The sequence below is a fragment of the Mirounga leonina genome, unplaced genomic scaffold, assembly GCF_011800145.1.
Source record: "Mirounga leonina isolate KUSES-001 unplaced genomic scaffold, KU_Mleo_1.0 Mir_115, whole genome shotgun sequence".
NCBI classification, from domain to species: Eukaryota; Metazoa; Chordata; class Mammalia; order Carnivora; family Phocidae; genus Mirounga; species Mirounga leonina.
This window is the reverse complement of record NW_023270268.1, coordinates 70,531,863-70,547,035: the sequence shown is the minus strand read 5'-3', so window position 1 is coordinate 70,547,035 and position 15,173 is coordinate 70,531,863. Positions and strand designations below refer to the sequence as shown.

Below are 15,173 nucleotides of genomic sequence, written 5' to 3'. Positions count from 1 at the left end.
TTGATAGAAATCTATTTTATGTATAGATTTTCAGAAATATATCTACTGGATACCTGTACAGTTAATATAAGTATTTCCTACTCTCCCCAAATAATGCTTGTCATGCACCACAAAAGCATCCCAAGGAAATGTAAGAAAGGCTATGTGCCCATAGATGACTTCAGCTTCTTAAGAGAGAGAGGAGAGGAGAACATTTATCCACATACATACAGATCTGTGTGTGTGCACTTAATCACATAACGCTGACTGCCCACCCCAACGCGAATGTGTCACCTCAACGTCTGAGGCCACTCTTCCAGGTCTCAGTAATGTTTTGTCCATGTGGAGAGGAGGAACTGTCATGCGAGAGGTGTCATTTTCTACCTATTGAAATTTAGAGAATAATTCTAAAACAGTTCTAGGAGGGGAAAAAAAAAGGCTTGAGCTTTAAAAACTGAAGTTGGCTGCATCAAAAATATGTTGACAGTGCTAAAGGCTCATTCCCCATCCCTTGGTATTTTTTTTCTTTCTTGGCCCTCCCTATTTATTTATTTATTTATTTATTTATTTATTTATTTATTGGTAGGCTTGCTATTCTCATTTTGTTGCAAGGCTGCATTGTAATTCATCTGATTCTGCAGTTTAACAAAGCCCTTTGATACCTGTGTTCATTTGTTCTCAGCTGGTGAATGAGCAGCAAGAAAGCAGACCCCTCTTGAGTCCCTCCATCGATGACTTTCTCTGTGAAACCAAATCGGAGGCAATAGCAAGGCCAGTAACGTCCAACACAGCCGGTAATTCTTTCACTTTTAACTGATCCTCAAGTAGAGCTAATTTTCACTACAGTGAAATGCAAATTTTCTCTCTGTAATGCGTCTGAAGTGGAGAATAATGTTTGCAACCGAACGAAAGTTGAGGACATACACTATTCCACATAGACTAACACATCGCTTTGTATTCCACAAGAACGCGCAATGTATTTTACCCAACCAACTTGGCTGAACAGTAGCGCACCACTATCAGCAATGAATCATTTCTCCATGCATATTTACACCTTTGCATCTCAAGTCACATTACAAGGAATCTTTCAAACAAAAGCATCTACTTCAGAGTAAGGTTTTTCAAAGTTCTGGCTGAAAATATTCTGTCTGACCAAAGACCAATAAAATAAAAATGTGGGCAGCCCCTTTGAGTGGATTGAAATGACAAAATTAAAAGTCTTAGAGATTGGAAATGTTATAGAGCCAATTTCATTTTTCTGTCACGTAAATGTGTTACTTGTTTCCTCTTAAGACAATTTATTTGATTGGGTGCCTGGCTGGCTCAGTCGGTTAAGCATCTGCCTTCGGCTCAGGTCATGGTCCCAGGGTCCTGGGATCAAGCCCCGCATTGGGCTCTGTGCTCAGCAGGGAGCCTGCTTCTCCCTCTCCCACTGCCTGCCTGTCTGCCTACTTGTGCTCTCTCTCTCCCTCTGTCAAATAAATAAATAAAATCGTAAAAAAAAAAGAAGACAATTTATTTGAACGTTCTTCTGGAATTAAACCTACCCAAACAATGAACTCCCATCTATATAGGCACATACCTGTAGGCACCAGTAAGTATTCATCCAGTGAGTGGATGCAGGATGCCACTGGGATGAATCATACCTCCCCTAGTCCCCTCTGCATTTTCCAGTTCTCACTGATGCTAAAACTAAGTCACTTAGTTAGGGTTCACCCTGACGGAGCTACATAAGATCTGACGCAAACACTACTTTTCACCTTCTGTATCAGAGACAGCCTTTCTGCATTGATTCTGTTCAGTCAGCGTTCACAGTCAAAGGCATGTTGTTCAAATAAGGATGAAAAAATGATGTTTGGAGTCAAAGAACAAAGGTTATGTTGGATTGCAGGAGAGGGTTTAATGGAGAAAGGAGAGAACAATTATGTACTGTCTTGTTCAGTGCTTTCCATTTCCCTATCATGTCCTCAGCTTGCTGTTGCCTGCTATATTTTCATTATACTTTTAAGTAAGTGAAGAAAATCGTGGGGTGGGGGGGCCGGGGAAGGAAATTGTAATTTTTTTCTTAAATGCTAAAAATTACAACAGCAAAAGTAACTAACACAAGATAGAGGCAGTTAATGCAGGAGTGTGGTCTATGGTCTCTGGTGTCAAACTTGGCAACGTCAAGCCCCAGCTGTGCCACTTAGTGGCTCTTGTCCTTGGGCAAGTTGCTTAACTAAGTCTGTTTCCTCATTTACAATAACAACATCTGTATCTCATGGGTTACTTGGGAAGATGAAATGAAGCAATCTATGTAAGCTCTAACAGATGTTACCATTACTGTTAGATATCAGGTTAGAAAAACAGTATACTCAACACTTCCCTTTTCAGATGCATTAACTTTCTTTCTACCACACAAAAGCAATCATTTCCTAACTTCAACTATCACTTTGAGCGATCAAGCAAATAAAATTGTTTTGGTACATTTAAGCAGGAAATTAACCAAGTTCAGATCCTACCAGATCAGATTTATCCCCCTTATCTATGAAACTGGAGTTCACCCCTCCAAAACTGGAGAGCTACCCTTAGAAAAATACAGAGGAGAATTGTATCTCTAATTTCAGGAAAATCCATGAGAAATGGATACACGGAGAAATTCCCACTGTTCGAAAAAAAAAGTTGCAAAGCATAGAATTCTCAGATCTTGATTCCAGTGCCTTCTGCACTTTCCAACTCCCACTGATGCTAAAACTAAGTCATTTAGGAAGGGCCCACCAGAGAGAGCAACATGATATTTGATTTAAAAGTCACTTTTCACCTTGATTTTTCTAACATATAAAAGAGACTTACAAAATATTGGAGGAAAAAACTCCAAAGAATATGTAATTTTTTTATGATCGCAATACTACAGAATTGCCTTCTGTATTCATTTTCTAGGCTTTCGTGACAAAATACCACAAACTGAGTGGATTATACAACAGAAATTTATTGTCTTACAATTCTGGAAGCTAGAAGGCCAAAATTAAGGTGTCAGCAGGGCCATTCTCTCTCTGAAGGTGCTCAGGAAGAAACTGTCCTAGGCCTCTTTCCTAGTTTCTGGTAGTCCCTTGGTTTGTGGCAACATGACTCTAATCTTCATATGACATTCTCCCTGTGTGCATGTCTTCCTGTGTGTGTCTGTCTCTTTATCCAAATTTCCCTTTTTCATAAGGACACCCGCCATATTGGATTAGGGGCCTACTCCAATATGACTCATCTTAACTAATTCTATTTCCAACAGCCCTATTTCTAAATAAAGTCACATCCCAAGGTACTAGAGGGTTAGGACTTCAACATATGAATTTGAGGGGGGGACACAGTTCAGTCCACAACACCCTCCAAAGCAGAGGTTCAAGAAAAATAGTATTTTGAGACTGTCCTCAGCACTCAGTACATCTGGGTCACACAGATTTTTATCCTGAAGAAATACTCTTGTTTGATAGTGTTTTTTAATCTTAAAAGTATATCTCAAGGCACAAACACTATATATTTTTAATATCTGAGAAATATACTTTTTAAAAAATATTACAGAACCCACTACTTGGTATCTCAATATGCAACATTTTTATACATCTTTAAACAGGAAAAATTTTATCATACCTATACCTTGGAAAGAATTCCAATCTGGTCCAATAATTTTATACTTAGGTTTCTGGGCAAAAGATATAGTTACCATTTTCTGTCCAAATTTTTAATAAAAAAATAGTAATTTTAAATAGAGCATTGTCATTTTATAGAATAGTATGAAATTACATTGAGAAATCAGGACAGTCATTGAACTTTAAGTGTCTGTTACATCCCAGGTATTATTTATATCTTTACACTTACAGAATGGATATTAAACAATCTTGGAGTAAAATATGGAAGAAAACCTGCTTCAAGGTTGTACCAGATCAATCAAGAAGAAATTTGAAGAACCTTATGTTAAGAGAGGCATTTATACTTGGCATTTTCTTCTAATGAAAAAATAAAGCTAGTGTGCCACCACCATAACATTTACTTAAATATTTAAGGAATATAGCTCTTAGATATATTAGCACAGAATGCAATATAGATAATATTTATCTCTTCCAAATGTCACTCAGATGATAGGGTTTTTTCCTCTACTGACTTTAAGAGAACATATTAATCTTCTGTCTCATAGAAGTTCTAAATTATAATCTTTTTCTTAAGTATTTTAATTATCTTTTTTACTTTCTGCTCATTTCTACTTTAGGATTAACTTTTTGTCATCCCATAGTGATAATATCAAGCAGATCAAATAAGGATATTTTTAATTTCTTTGCCATTAACACCCTAAATTATCTTTTAATTCATCTGTAATCTAGAGGATAGCTAATTCCTTGGCCCTCTCAAACTGTATCCCTAGATGGTAGGTAGGCTAATATCATTGTTAATATCCTTGATTTTAAAATGACAAATAAATATATATTATCACAGATGCATATATCAAATGCTCAGAACATAACTAGACAATGGATGTTTTAAGATCATGATTACATTATAGGACAACTATTTACTATAAAACTATTTACTATAAAATTTGCAATAATAACTTGGTCTGTAATCTCCCAAAAAATCTAACATATGTCAAAGTACAGGAAAGATTCTTTCCTAAAGACCAAGTAGAACAGGAGGTCTTTGGTTTGCATTTATCAATCTGAATTATCTAAAAGAATTTTATCCCTCAACTTGAGCCATTAGGTGGATAGTTATTATAGAAGAAACATTTTTCATGGTTTAAAAAAATAATAATTTCACTCCTTGATATGTGACCCATATACCTCTATAAGAGACCCATATATGGATGGGAAGAGCTACCCTTAACAAAGTTCACACTCCTGTCACAGCCACCTAATTAAATATTTTAATTGCAAAATTAGTGTAATATTTACAAAATACATTTTTATGAAGTCCAAGTAGCAGTGAACCCAATGGCATGCTTCTTGAGAGAACTTAGAAATTAGGAAGTAGCTTGCTTGAGTCACCTGGGTGGCTCAGTCGGTTAAGCATCCGCCTTCTGCTCAGGTCATGATCCCAGGGTCCTGGGATCAAGCCCCGCATCAGGCTCCCTGCTCAGTGGACAGCCTGCTTCTCCCTCTCCTTCTGCTGCTCCCCTTGCTCTCTCTTTGTCAAATGAATAAATAAAATCTTTAAAATCTTAAAAAAAAAAAAAAAAGAAATTTGAAAAGTAGCTTTAATTACATAACTCAATAAAATAAGCAAAAATTCGTTGAATTATTTAAGTCCAATGTTCGACATCACTAGCAAAATCCTTCCTAAGGGAATTTGCTTTGTAGCCACTATATTGAATACCAGGTTTCTAGAATGCCAGGGTAGCTTACAAAACAGAACAGAGATCCCATCAGCTCCTTGTGGCACATTCTGTGACTGCACCAGTCAGAGCTGTCCCTTGATCTGTCCTCTCTAACCACTCTATGTACATTTATTCCTTAAAAGAAATTCACTAAAAATCTGAGGCTCATTATATTATAGTGGTGTGAATAGTATTGTACTTATCACCAAAGCATCAAATCAGAGCTTCATAATAGGTGCTATTTTATTTTAACTGTTCTAAGCAGCCTCACCTTCTACAGTCCAAGTAATCTAACATTTGTAAACATCTTCGGCACCCCATAGGAGCCTTCCAGTTCAATAGGTGATCTTCAGTCAGGTTTCGTTTAGATAAATGGAAACAAATACTTACATAGTATCTTGCAGCTTCCATCTTCAGGAAGTTCCACCAATGAAATTAGGTGACCCCCCCCAAAAAAAAGTTTCTGAGATTATCAACTATTTAAATTATGCCTCAGACTACCCAAACTGCCAGATGATTGGGAGCTAAACAAAAAATAATCAAAGGCATATCAAAGGAGTTCAGCACATTGCGTCCAGGTTCAGATAAAGTCTAGCGAAGAGTGGTGACAAACGCATGCTTGGGAGCGATAGGGCCTGTGTTTGCATCCTGGCATGGACACTGCCCTACAAACTATGTTAGTGAACTATTGCTGCTGTAGCAAATTACTGCAAGTTTAGTGGCTTAAGACAGCACAAATTTATCATCCTACAATTCTGGAAGTCACCAGTCCTAAAGTCAAGGTGTCAGCAGAGCCACACTCCTTCTGGAGACTCTAAAGGTGAATTTGTGTCCCTGCCTTTTCCAGCTTCCGGGAGTACCTGCAATTCCTTGGCTTGTGTCCCCTTCCGCCCATCCCATCTCTAAAGCCAGCAACATAGCTTCTTCAAGCCTGTCCCTCTGTCTCTCTCTCTCTTTCTCTCTTTCTTTCTCTCTCTCTCTCTTGCTCTCACACACACACACACACACATGCACATACACACATACACACATTTTCCCATCCACTGTAAGAAGTGGTTATCACAATGTAGACACAGATTCCAGAACCCAAACTTTCACATGTGCTTAAGAGAATCTTTAAAACTGGGTTAAGAAGATCAGCAGAGCAAATATCCCCTTCCATGCCAAGATATGCCCCCTTCAAAGTCCATATGGAAGAGTGAGACCCTTTATTTCTAAGTCTTAACTAAAGTGCATATGCATACAATACACACACACACACACACACACACTTGCTAAAATGCAATTTGTCTTTCTCCAGAAAGTAAAAGGCTGCACCCATCCTTCTATGCTTTCGAAATTGTGGTCCCTAAGGACTCTCTCAGCTTCAAAGCTTACCATTCAAACTCCAAGCCACCCCCTTCATCAACGGGGGACAAATAGGGCTTTTTGTGTGTGCCAAGCATTTGTTTCACATTTGCTGGGCAAAGAACAAAGGAAAAGAGAGCTCAGAACCAACACAGGAAGTGCCCAGGCCAGTTTGGAGAGGCAAAGAATGTTGCTGAGCCCGGTTTGAATTTGCATTTCACTCTTTTAGTAATTCATTTATTCTGAATGGTGAGAAGCAGATATAGAATTAAATTAATACTCACCACTTACTATTCTGTAACAAATGTACTTCCTATATATGAGTAGACAAGTCCTATATAATTTGCTTCTAAAAGAAGTATAGGAGCAAGTGACTAATTCCTAATTGTTTGTACAATTAGTAAAAAGACATATATGGCATTCCAGAGACTGTTACCCATTTCCTTCCTTCTATTATAAGGAAATCTTGGTGGGCCTAGAATCTCTGCCAACATAATAGTGGCCTGGAAATTTCTGTTTAAACATTCAAAGAATATGAAATGTGTTACATCCTAGCCTTTTTTGGCTGCTTGCCATGCTTAAATTTTAGACACCAAGTCAGGAAGCTTAGCTCTAAAAGCCTCTTCTTTCTCCCCACTTTGAGGTGCTTGCTGGCCACAAAACACTGCTCATATCTCAGAGCATCTTTGCCCTGGAAAGTGGCTCCCATCTCCTCAGGAAGACTCAGATGAGATAAGCTGATACTTTCAGGCCATTTTCTGATACATTTACTTCATAGCATCCTCTGTAGACCAATACCTTTGTCTCATTCTCTGTTTTATTCCCAGTGGTGTTTCTCCTTTCTGTCAATGTACGGGTCTGCTTCTTGCCCAAAATAGAAAAAAAAAAAAAAAAAGCAGGGAGAATAGGAGGAGATCAACAAAAAAGAAAGAAAAGCATCACAAATTGGCCACCAAAGAATTTATTGAATACCTATTGTATGCCTGGCACTTTACACACTCAATATACAAATTAGATAAGTTCATCTTCATATCATACCTAAACAATTTAACCTGCATTTTTCAGAGGACAAAACTGAAACTCAGTGAAGTCAAGAAACTTACTCAGAGTCACACAGCTAAGCAGTGGTAGAGCTAGGTCTTTCCACTTCACCATTAACATCCAACCACTGTGATTTGTAATTGAAATCAGAAAACAAGATTATTGAGAATACAGCCTGACAAACTATCCTAAGGATCCTGTAGGGGTGGTTAGCTCATGAGGACAGTGTGGTACTAAAGAAATCCAGGTTGTGAGCTCCACTGAGCCCTGACCCCACCTTGAGTTTAAGCAGGAAGCATATGGAAAGAGTGCTGAGATATCAACAAAAATCCATTCCTTACCAAGAGGACAAGCTGAGAAGTCAGAGAGGAGGAATGGTGCAGTCATAGTTGTAGACAGTGCCAGAAAGAGTTAACACCAGGATTTCTCTGTCACTTTGTTGACTTTCCTAAACTATCTGGGTGAACAGATCCCAGGCCAGGAAGCCACCAGGCCAATCCAGAAGCCAGCTCTCAGGTGCTTGAGCTGGTGGAGAGGCAGGGCTGAAGGGACCTTCCCTGATTGAAATTTTCCATTTCTTACGATGAGCTAGTCACACCCTGGTGACTTGCACTGTAAGAGAAAGAAAGATGAAGAGTTACAAAGCTTGCCTTTTGCATTCTCCTTTGCCTACTTTACATCTGAACAAATTATTTCTGCCTTCATTAGAGTATTTAATACAATGTAATCAACCTGCTAGGAAGTTAAAGTGTAGCCATTTTATGGTTTGTTACATTGAAATTTAAATTTGCATATTAAGCAGCAAAGGCATTAACATGTGTACCTATTCATCAGCTATGGATTGTAAAATATTCCTCTGGTGTGAGCCCAAATAGCAAGCCATTTTCTGATTGAAATGCTTAATTAAATAAAAGATGATTAGCAGCATTCCTTTATATCCTGTATACTTTAGTAGTTCGAAATTTAAAACACAAAGACATTAGAAACTTTTCCAAATCTTCCTCATAACTGTTTTGCAAACATATTTCTGAATACGGTAGACTCTTCTCTGGAAAAACTGTGCTGTAAAATATATCTCTCTATAAATAAGGCAAAGCAATAAAGTAAATAGTACCTGAATTCATATTCGATTTTATTATTTTAATTTTACTTAAACTTTCATCACTGGTGAGGCTGGTCTAAGTCTTATTTTGTGTACTGTGCCAAAATAAAGGAAAACAGATAGCAAACTTTTTAGTCTAAATGCAGACCATCTTTAGAAATCAATGGTGAGCTAACTTAATTTGATACTTCTGTTTTTCATTAGTTTTTGATGTAGTGTTCCATGATTCATTATTTGCATATAACACCCAGTGCTCATCGCAATAAGTGCCCTCTTTAATACCCACCACTGGGCTAGCCCATCCCCCACCCCCCTTCCCTCTGAAACCCTCAGTTTGTTTCCCAGAGTCTGTAGTCTCTCATGGTTTGTCTCCCCTCTGATTTCCTCACCTTCATTTTTCCCTTCCTTCTCCTAATGTCCTCCATGCTATTTCTTATGTTCCACGTATGAGTGAAACCATATGATAATGGTCTTTCTCTGCTTGACTTATTTCACTTAGCATAATCCCCTCCAGTTCCATCCATGTCAGTGTAAATGGTGGATATTCATCCTTTCTGATGGCTGAGTAATATTCCATTGTATATACGGACCACATCTTCTTTACCCATTCGAAATGGGCAGAAGACATGAACAGACACTTCTCCAAAGAAGACATATGAATGGCTAATAGACACATGAAAAAATGTTCAACATCATTAGCCATCAGGGAAATTTCAAATCAAAACCACACTGAGATACCACCTAACAACAGTTAGAATGGCAAAAATTAACAAGGCAGGAAACAACAAATGTTGGAGAGGATGTGGAGAAAGGGGAACCCCCTTACACTGTTGGTGGGAATGCAAGTTGGTACAGCCACTTTGGAAAACAGTATGGAGGAGGTTCCTCAAAAAGTTAAAAATAGAGCTACCCTATGACCCAGCAATTGCACTACTGGGTATTTACCCCAAAGATACAGAGGTAGTAAAAAGAAGGGGCACATGCCCCCCAATATTCATAGCAGCAATGTCCACAATAGCCAAACTGTGGAAGGAGCTGAGATGCCTTTCAACAGACAAATGGGTAATTTGATACTTCTAACCTACACTACAACCACAAAATCCTTCAGCACCCAACTGAAACTTATTTTGAAAAAATAACTTCAGAGCAGTGAGTGAGTTTATCTTAACCTTTTCCATCTCTGATAGTATTGACCACAGGCTTAGATCTCCTTGACCTGAGTGAACCCGTCTCTCAAACCCAAACCAAAGCCAAGAAGTTGGAGGCCTCATCAAAAACCTCATCCCTCAAGAAAAAGGCTGATGGATCTGATCTTATCAGTGCAGATGCTGAGCAGAGAGGCCAGCCTCTCCGAGGCCCAGAGACATCATCCTTAGATTTAGGTAAGGTAATAGCATGTGTCGGCTGCTGCTGGCCCTTGCCTTAATACAAGGAAGTTCCACAAATGACATGAAAACCATGAGCAAAGGAGTAGAAAATACTAATTCCATGAAGGAATATGGGCAGCACACATTCTTTTGTGCTTGAGTTAAATAGCATTTGGGGAGCTCAGTTTTGTATAACTGACGTGGGTCCATTCATTTATTTATTCAACCTACCTGTGTTGAATTCTTGACAGATGGCAGGTGCCCTATGAGGCATTGGAGTTACAAGTAAAAATGAGACATGCATCTTGCTCTCTAGGAGCATTTAGTCTAGAGTGGGAGATAGCCAGTCAAGAGACAGAAAAAGAAAGAGGGAGAGAACAGCTTTAACACAAGGTCCAGGAACAGCCAGCCAGAACATGTAACATGCATGGGGATATATCTGATATAATAATAACAGCTACCATTTATTGATGGTTTATCGCATCCAGGACTATGCTACATGATTCACATGCATCAGCCCATTAATTCATCGAAAACTTAAAATTTAAATAACTTGCCCAAGATCTCAGTTAGTATGAGGAAGACCTAGAATCTGAGCATGTTCTGATTAACTTCCAAAAGCCCATACTTTTATTTACTATACATCTTCCTGAGAAAGGAGAGCTTAACTTCATCTCATGGAACCAATCAAATTATGGTCTCCTTTCTCCTGAGAAAGAAAAGTGGCAGATAATCCAGAAAGCCAAGGGCAACATGTCCCCTCTCCCCTGCCATGTCCCTCTTCGAGGCCTGTCTCTTTAGAGGAAAGCTTTATAACTATCTCCAAGACTTCCTCACTATCAATGTGTTCTAGGTTTTGTTCAGCTGTACAGATGAATAATGAAACTTACACACTTATATAAGGATATATTATTAAATGCATTACAATATAACACAATAAACTTAAAAGTGAAACTTTCATTTCTCTCCTTTTGAGGAAATGTCCTGTGAAGAAGTCATAAAAATACTTAAAGAACTTTGGAGGAGACCGACTGCAAGCCTATCTTTTTAGAAATGAAAAAACTGGCCCCCAAAGTTGTTTAAGTGATTTATTTACAGTCACACACCTGTTAATGAGAGCAAACCCAGCCAAATTCCTGATCGGTAAGAATTAAACCACAGGGAGAAAATGGTTCTAGCATTCTCTTGGCTTTCTCCATTGTCTCCTTTCTTTCTAGTCCCATTATTCATTCCCTCGTTTGATGAAAAATTAAGCAATTTTACAAAAGCTGTGAAAAGTGTTCCATTTTCTTCTCACCTCCTTTTAACAGTGAGGTTCATCTCTTTAAACAGAATTTCTTTCTAGAAACATGCCAGAAGTGCCTCAAAGCCACCTCCTTAGCTGGAGGCAGCTAGGATAGTACTCCATATGTTCATTCCCATGGGTTTCCATGGATTTATACACAGAATTCAGAATGCACATAGCTCTTGAAATAAATTCAGGTAAACAATTTGATTGTTTAACTAAAAGCAGTCCAATTTCTTTTACTAGGTCTCATTTTTATTTAGCTAAACATGTTTTAATTAATTTTCATGAATCTTAAAAAGTTGGTCTTGGATTTAGGAGCATCAGCTGAGTGAAGTTCACTTATATAAGACTTCTTAATTTCTCTTCTTCTCTCTGCACCGCATAATCCACTGTCCCCATTACCCCTCTCCTATCTCCTTCATAGACATTCAAACACAACTGGAAAAATGGGATGATGTTAAGTTTCATGGAGATCGAAATAGCAAAGGGCATCCAATGGCAGAGAGAAAATCATGCTCATCTAGAACTGGATCAAAAGAACTTTTATGGTAAGATATTTTAATATCAGAAAATAGCTAATGGTGTGTCAGATGTATGGGTATTTCTCCTGTGTGCTGAAATAGCCAATGAGTTAAGTCAATCCAAATACTTGGTGCCATGTATAACTATGTATCAATGTTAATTGTTATGGCTTCTAAAACTAAGTATTTCATCTGAATTGTCAAAAATTAAGCCAAAAATGATTTGGGTAGACTCATAATTCAGTATTCAATATTTGTTCAGTATTTGTTGATAATTCTTTGAATGTGTAACTGAGCTGATCAATAAAAATAGGTTTATACATGTATGTACATATATGTGCATATTCAATATATTACATGAATGGTAGTTAAAGTAAATGTTTCTGGTTACACAGGTAACCTTTTCTGACTATCTTAATCATCACTGTCAGATAATGCACTAATTGAGAATAACCTGTGGATACCCATGAAAAAAATTGGCTACCTGAATTTTACCTTGCTTTTCGAGCTTCCTAAAGGACAGCATGTCTCATTCTTCTGTTGCCCCTTGCACATCTCCATTTATTATGACATTTCAAGTTCTATATAAAGATCAAATCACACCAGGAACACTTTGTGAGATGCTCCCCTCCCCAAAACACAAGGCTTTCAATAAAGCAGAACTGTTGGTAACAAAACTGGGATTGCATTTATTTACTGTTTGTACATAATTGAACCGAATTCTAAATCAGAGATAATTACAGCTAGCACATTGCAACCCCTTAAATTTCAAAAGTGGTCATTGTAATAAAATTATTATAGGAGTCATCTTTTTCATCAAAATTCTGATGAGAGCTTTGTTATTATGGCTCTCAACGATCCAAATGAACTAGGTTTCTTGACTGGTTTTCTAGCTGAGTTTGTTTCTCGGTATGCATTGATCTCCTTTATTCATCCCCTATAGGTCCTCAGAGCACAGATCTCAACCAGAACTAAGCGGTGGGAAAAGCGCCCTGAACTCCGAGTCGGCTTCTGAGTTGGAATTAGTGCCTCCAACACAGGTAACAAAAGAGAAAGAGAGAGAGAGAGACATTCTTTAATGAGCCCACCTTTTTTTTTCTTTTTTTTCTTTTTTTTTTTTTTAATATAGAGAGTGTGTGGGTGGGGTAAGGGGTGGGGGGCAGGGGGAGAAAGAGAATCCCAAGCAGCCTCCACACCCAGCCAGAAGCCCAAATGGGGGCTTGGCCTCACAACCCCGAGATCATGCCCGGAGCCAAAATCAAGAGTGTGTTGCCCAACCGACTGAGCCACCCAGGCGCCCCAGACCCACCTTTTCTAATAGATAATTTATATCTTAAATATTTTATTTAGATTTTCACAAAAATTTTGAAGTATTTTTTCTATATTCTGTATTTCATATGCTTTCTCACTCAATAATCTGTCTCGATGCCTGAGATAACTGATGATATATATATTTTATATATATATATTTGGCTAGTTAACTGATGATAAATATATATATATATATTTGGCTAGAACATGTCTTAATGAATTCACTATATATTTAGCACTTTTTCTTTTTTCTACCATTTACTTTTCCATCATTTTGCAATACAAAAATCTCTTCTACTCCAGTATTAGCAGTATTTATACAACAGAACACCAAGAAGAGGAACTTACATATTGAGTGTTCATTCACATGTATGCCCTGTGGACCCAGGACCCAGTACTTATATATCAGGATCCTGACTGTCACATTAAAATAAATTTTACGTTGGGACGCCTGGGTGGCTCAGTCGTTAAGCGTCTGCCTTCAGCTCAGGTCATGGTCCCAGGGTCCTGGGATCGAGTCCCGCATCAGGCTCCCCGCTCCGCGGGAAACCTGCTTCTCCCTCTTCCACTCCCCCTGCTTGTGTTCCCTCTCTCGCTGTATCTCTCTCTGTCAAAATAAATAAATAAATAAATAAATAAATAAATAAATAATAAATTTTACGTTAAGGAACAAATAATTACAGTATTAGCAGTAATGATAATACTAAGAGCAATCATTTGTGAGTAGCCACTAAGTATTAGGGACTTTACTATGTGCTTTTCATATGTTATATCTAATACTCAAATAATCCTATGAATTATTATTATCTTCATTTTTTAAAAGATTTTATTTATTTATTTATTTAAGAGAGAGAGCACAAGCCAGGGAAGGGGCAGAGGGAGACAGAGAAGCAGACTTCCCGTTGAGCAGAGAGCCCGATGCGGGGCTCAATCCCAGCACCCTGGGATCATGACCTGAGCCGAAGGCAGATGCTTACCTGACTGAGCCACCCAGGTACCCCTTATTAGCCTCATTTTAAGGATGCTTTAAAAAGTTTTGGTGAAGTCAAAATCTTTTTTCTGGGGTACCCAACTAATCACTGGTGGAAGAATGGTATGAACCAGACCTGTCTGTCCACTGCTTGACCCTCAACTCCAGTGTAACTGGCTTGTCTATAACTAATTATCTCTTCTGGGTAAGACTGTCAAGAAGGCCAGAGTCAGTCTCAATTTTTTTATTCGCTCAAACACTTTATAAGGGTACAGCCTTGATCTAAACCCACAAAGCTCTCTGAAGAAATGTGTCCACATTTATGCAGTCTACAATCTAGTTGAAAATAAGTGAGATGAAGTGAGCAAGAAAAATTTTCTTGAGTTTACTAGATCAGATATTGAAACTAAGAGAGGAGATATGTTATCTGAGGTGAAGCAAAGGGTTAATTATGATAATAGCAAATATTAGTGCTATGATAAAGTCTTCTAATACATGTTAGCTCATTTGATCCTGACAAATGGCTGTATGACGTCAGTTTATTTATTACCCCTATTTTGTAGATGGGAAACTAAGGCACAGTGACATTAAGAAAATTGTCTATGCACCCAGAACCAGTATGTGGCATAGAGAAGGAGGACACACACAGATAGGAAATGTTGAGGAAATGGAAGTCCTCTGGAAACTTTTCTAGGCCACTAAGAGAACTGCCCCCTCTCCCCATTTCTATATTCACTGGAGAGGGGTGGACATTACTGCTCCTAGGACTCTGCTGGAAGACAAGTCAACTCACTTCCAGAACAAATAACCCTGGGAAGCTTAATGAATTGTAAATGTAGCATGAAAATATATTTTCATCCTCTGTGTTCATTCTAAATGTATCTTTTTTAAAATTGATAACATTTATTA

At 38.1% G+C, this 15,173-nt stretch overlaps 1 protein-coding gene across 5 annotated transcripts in view; it reads left to right on the top strand.

Annotated features, from left to right (window-relative positions):
• PEX5L (peroxisomal biogenesis factor 5 like) overlaps positions 1-15,173 on the top strand; it is a 218,116-nt gene that overhangs the window by 131,544 nt on the left and 71,399 nt on the right. For 3 of the 5 annotated variants that reach the window (XM_034999482.1, XM_034999492.1, XM_034999476.1), the window contains 4 exons: positions 662-773; positions 9,995-10,189; positions 11,887-12,010; positions 12,927-13,023. In XM_034999482.1, the coding sequence (XP_034855373.1) occupies positions 662-773; positions 9,995-10,189; positions 11,887-12,010; positions 12,927-13,023 (528 nt within the window). The remainder of the gene's footprint in view (positions 1-661; positions 774-9,994; positions 10,190-11,886; positions 12,011-12,926; positions 13,024-15,173) is intronic. The other 2 variants (XM_034999506.1, XM_034999499.1) reach the window with 1 other exon arrangement.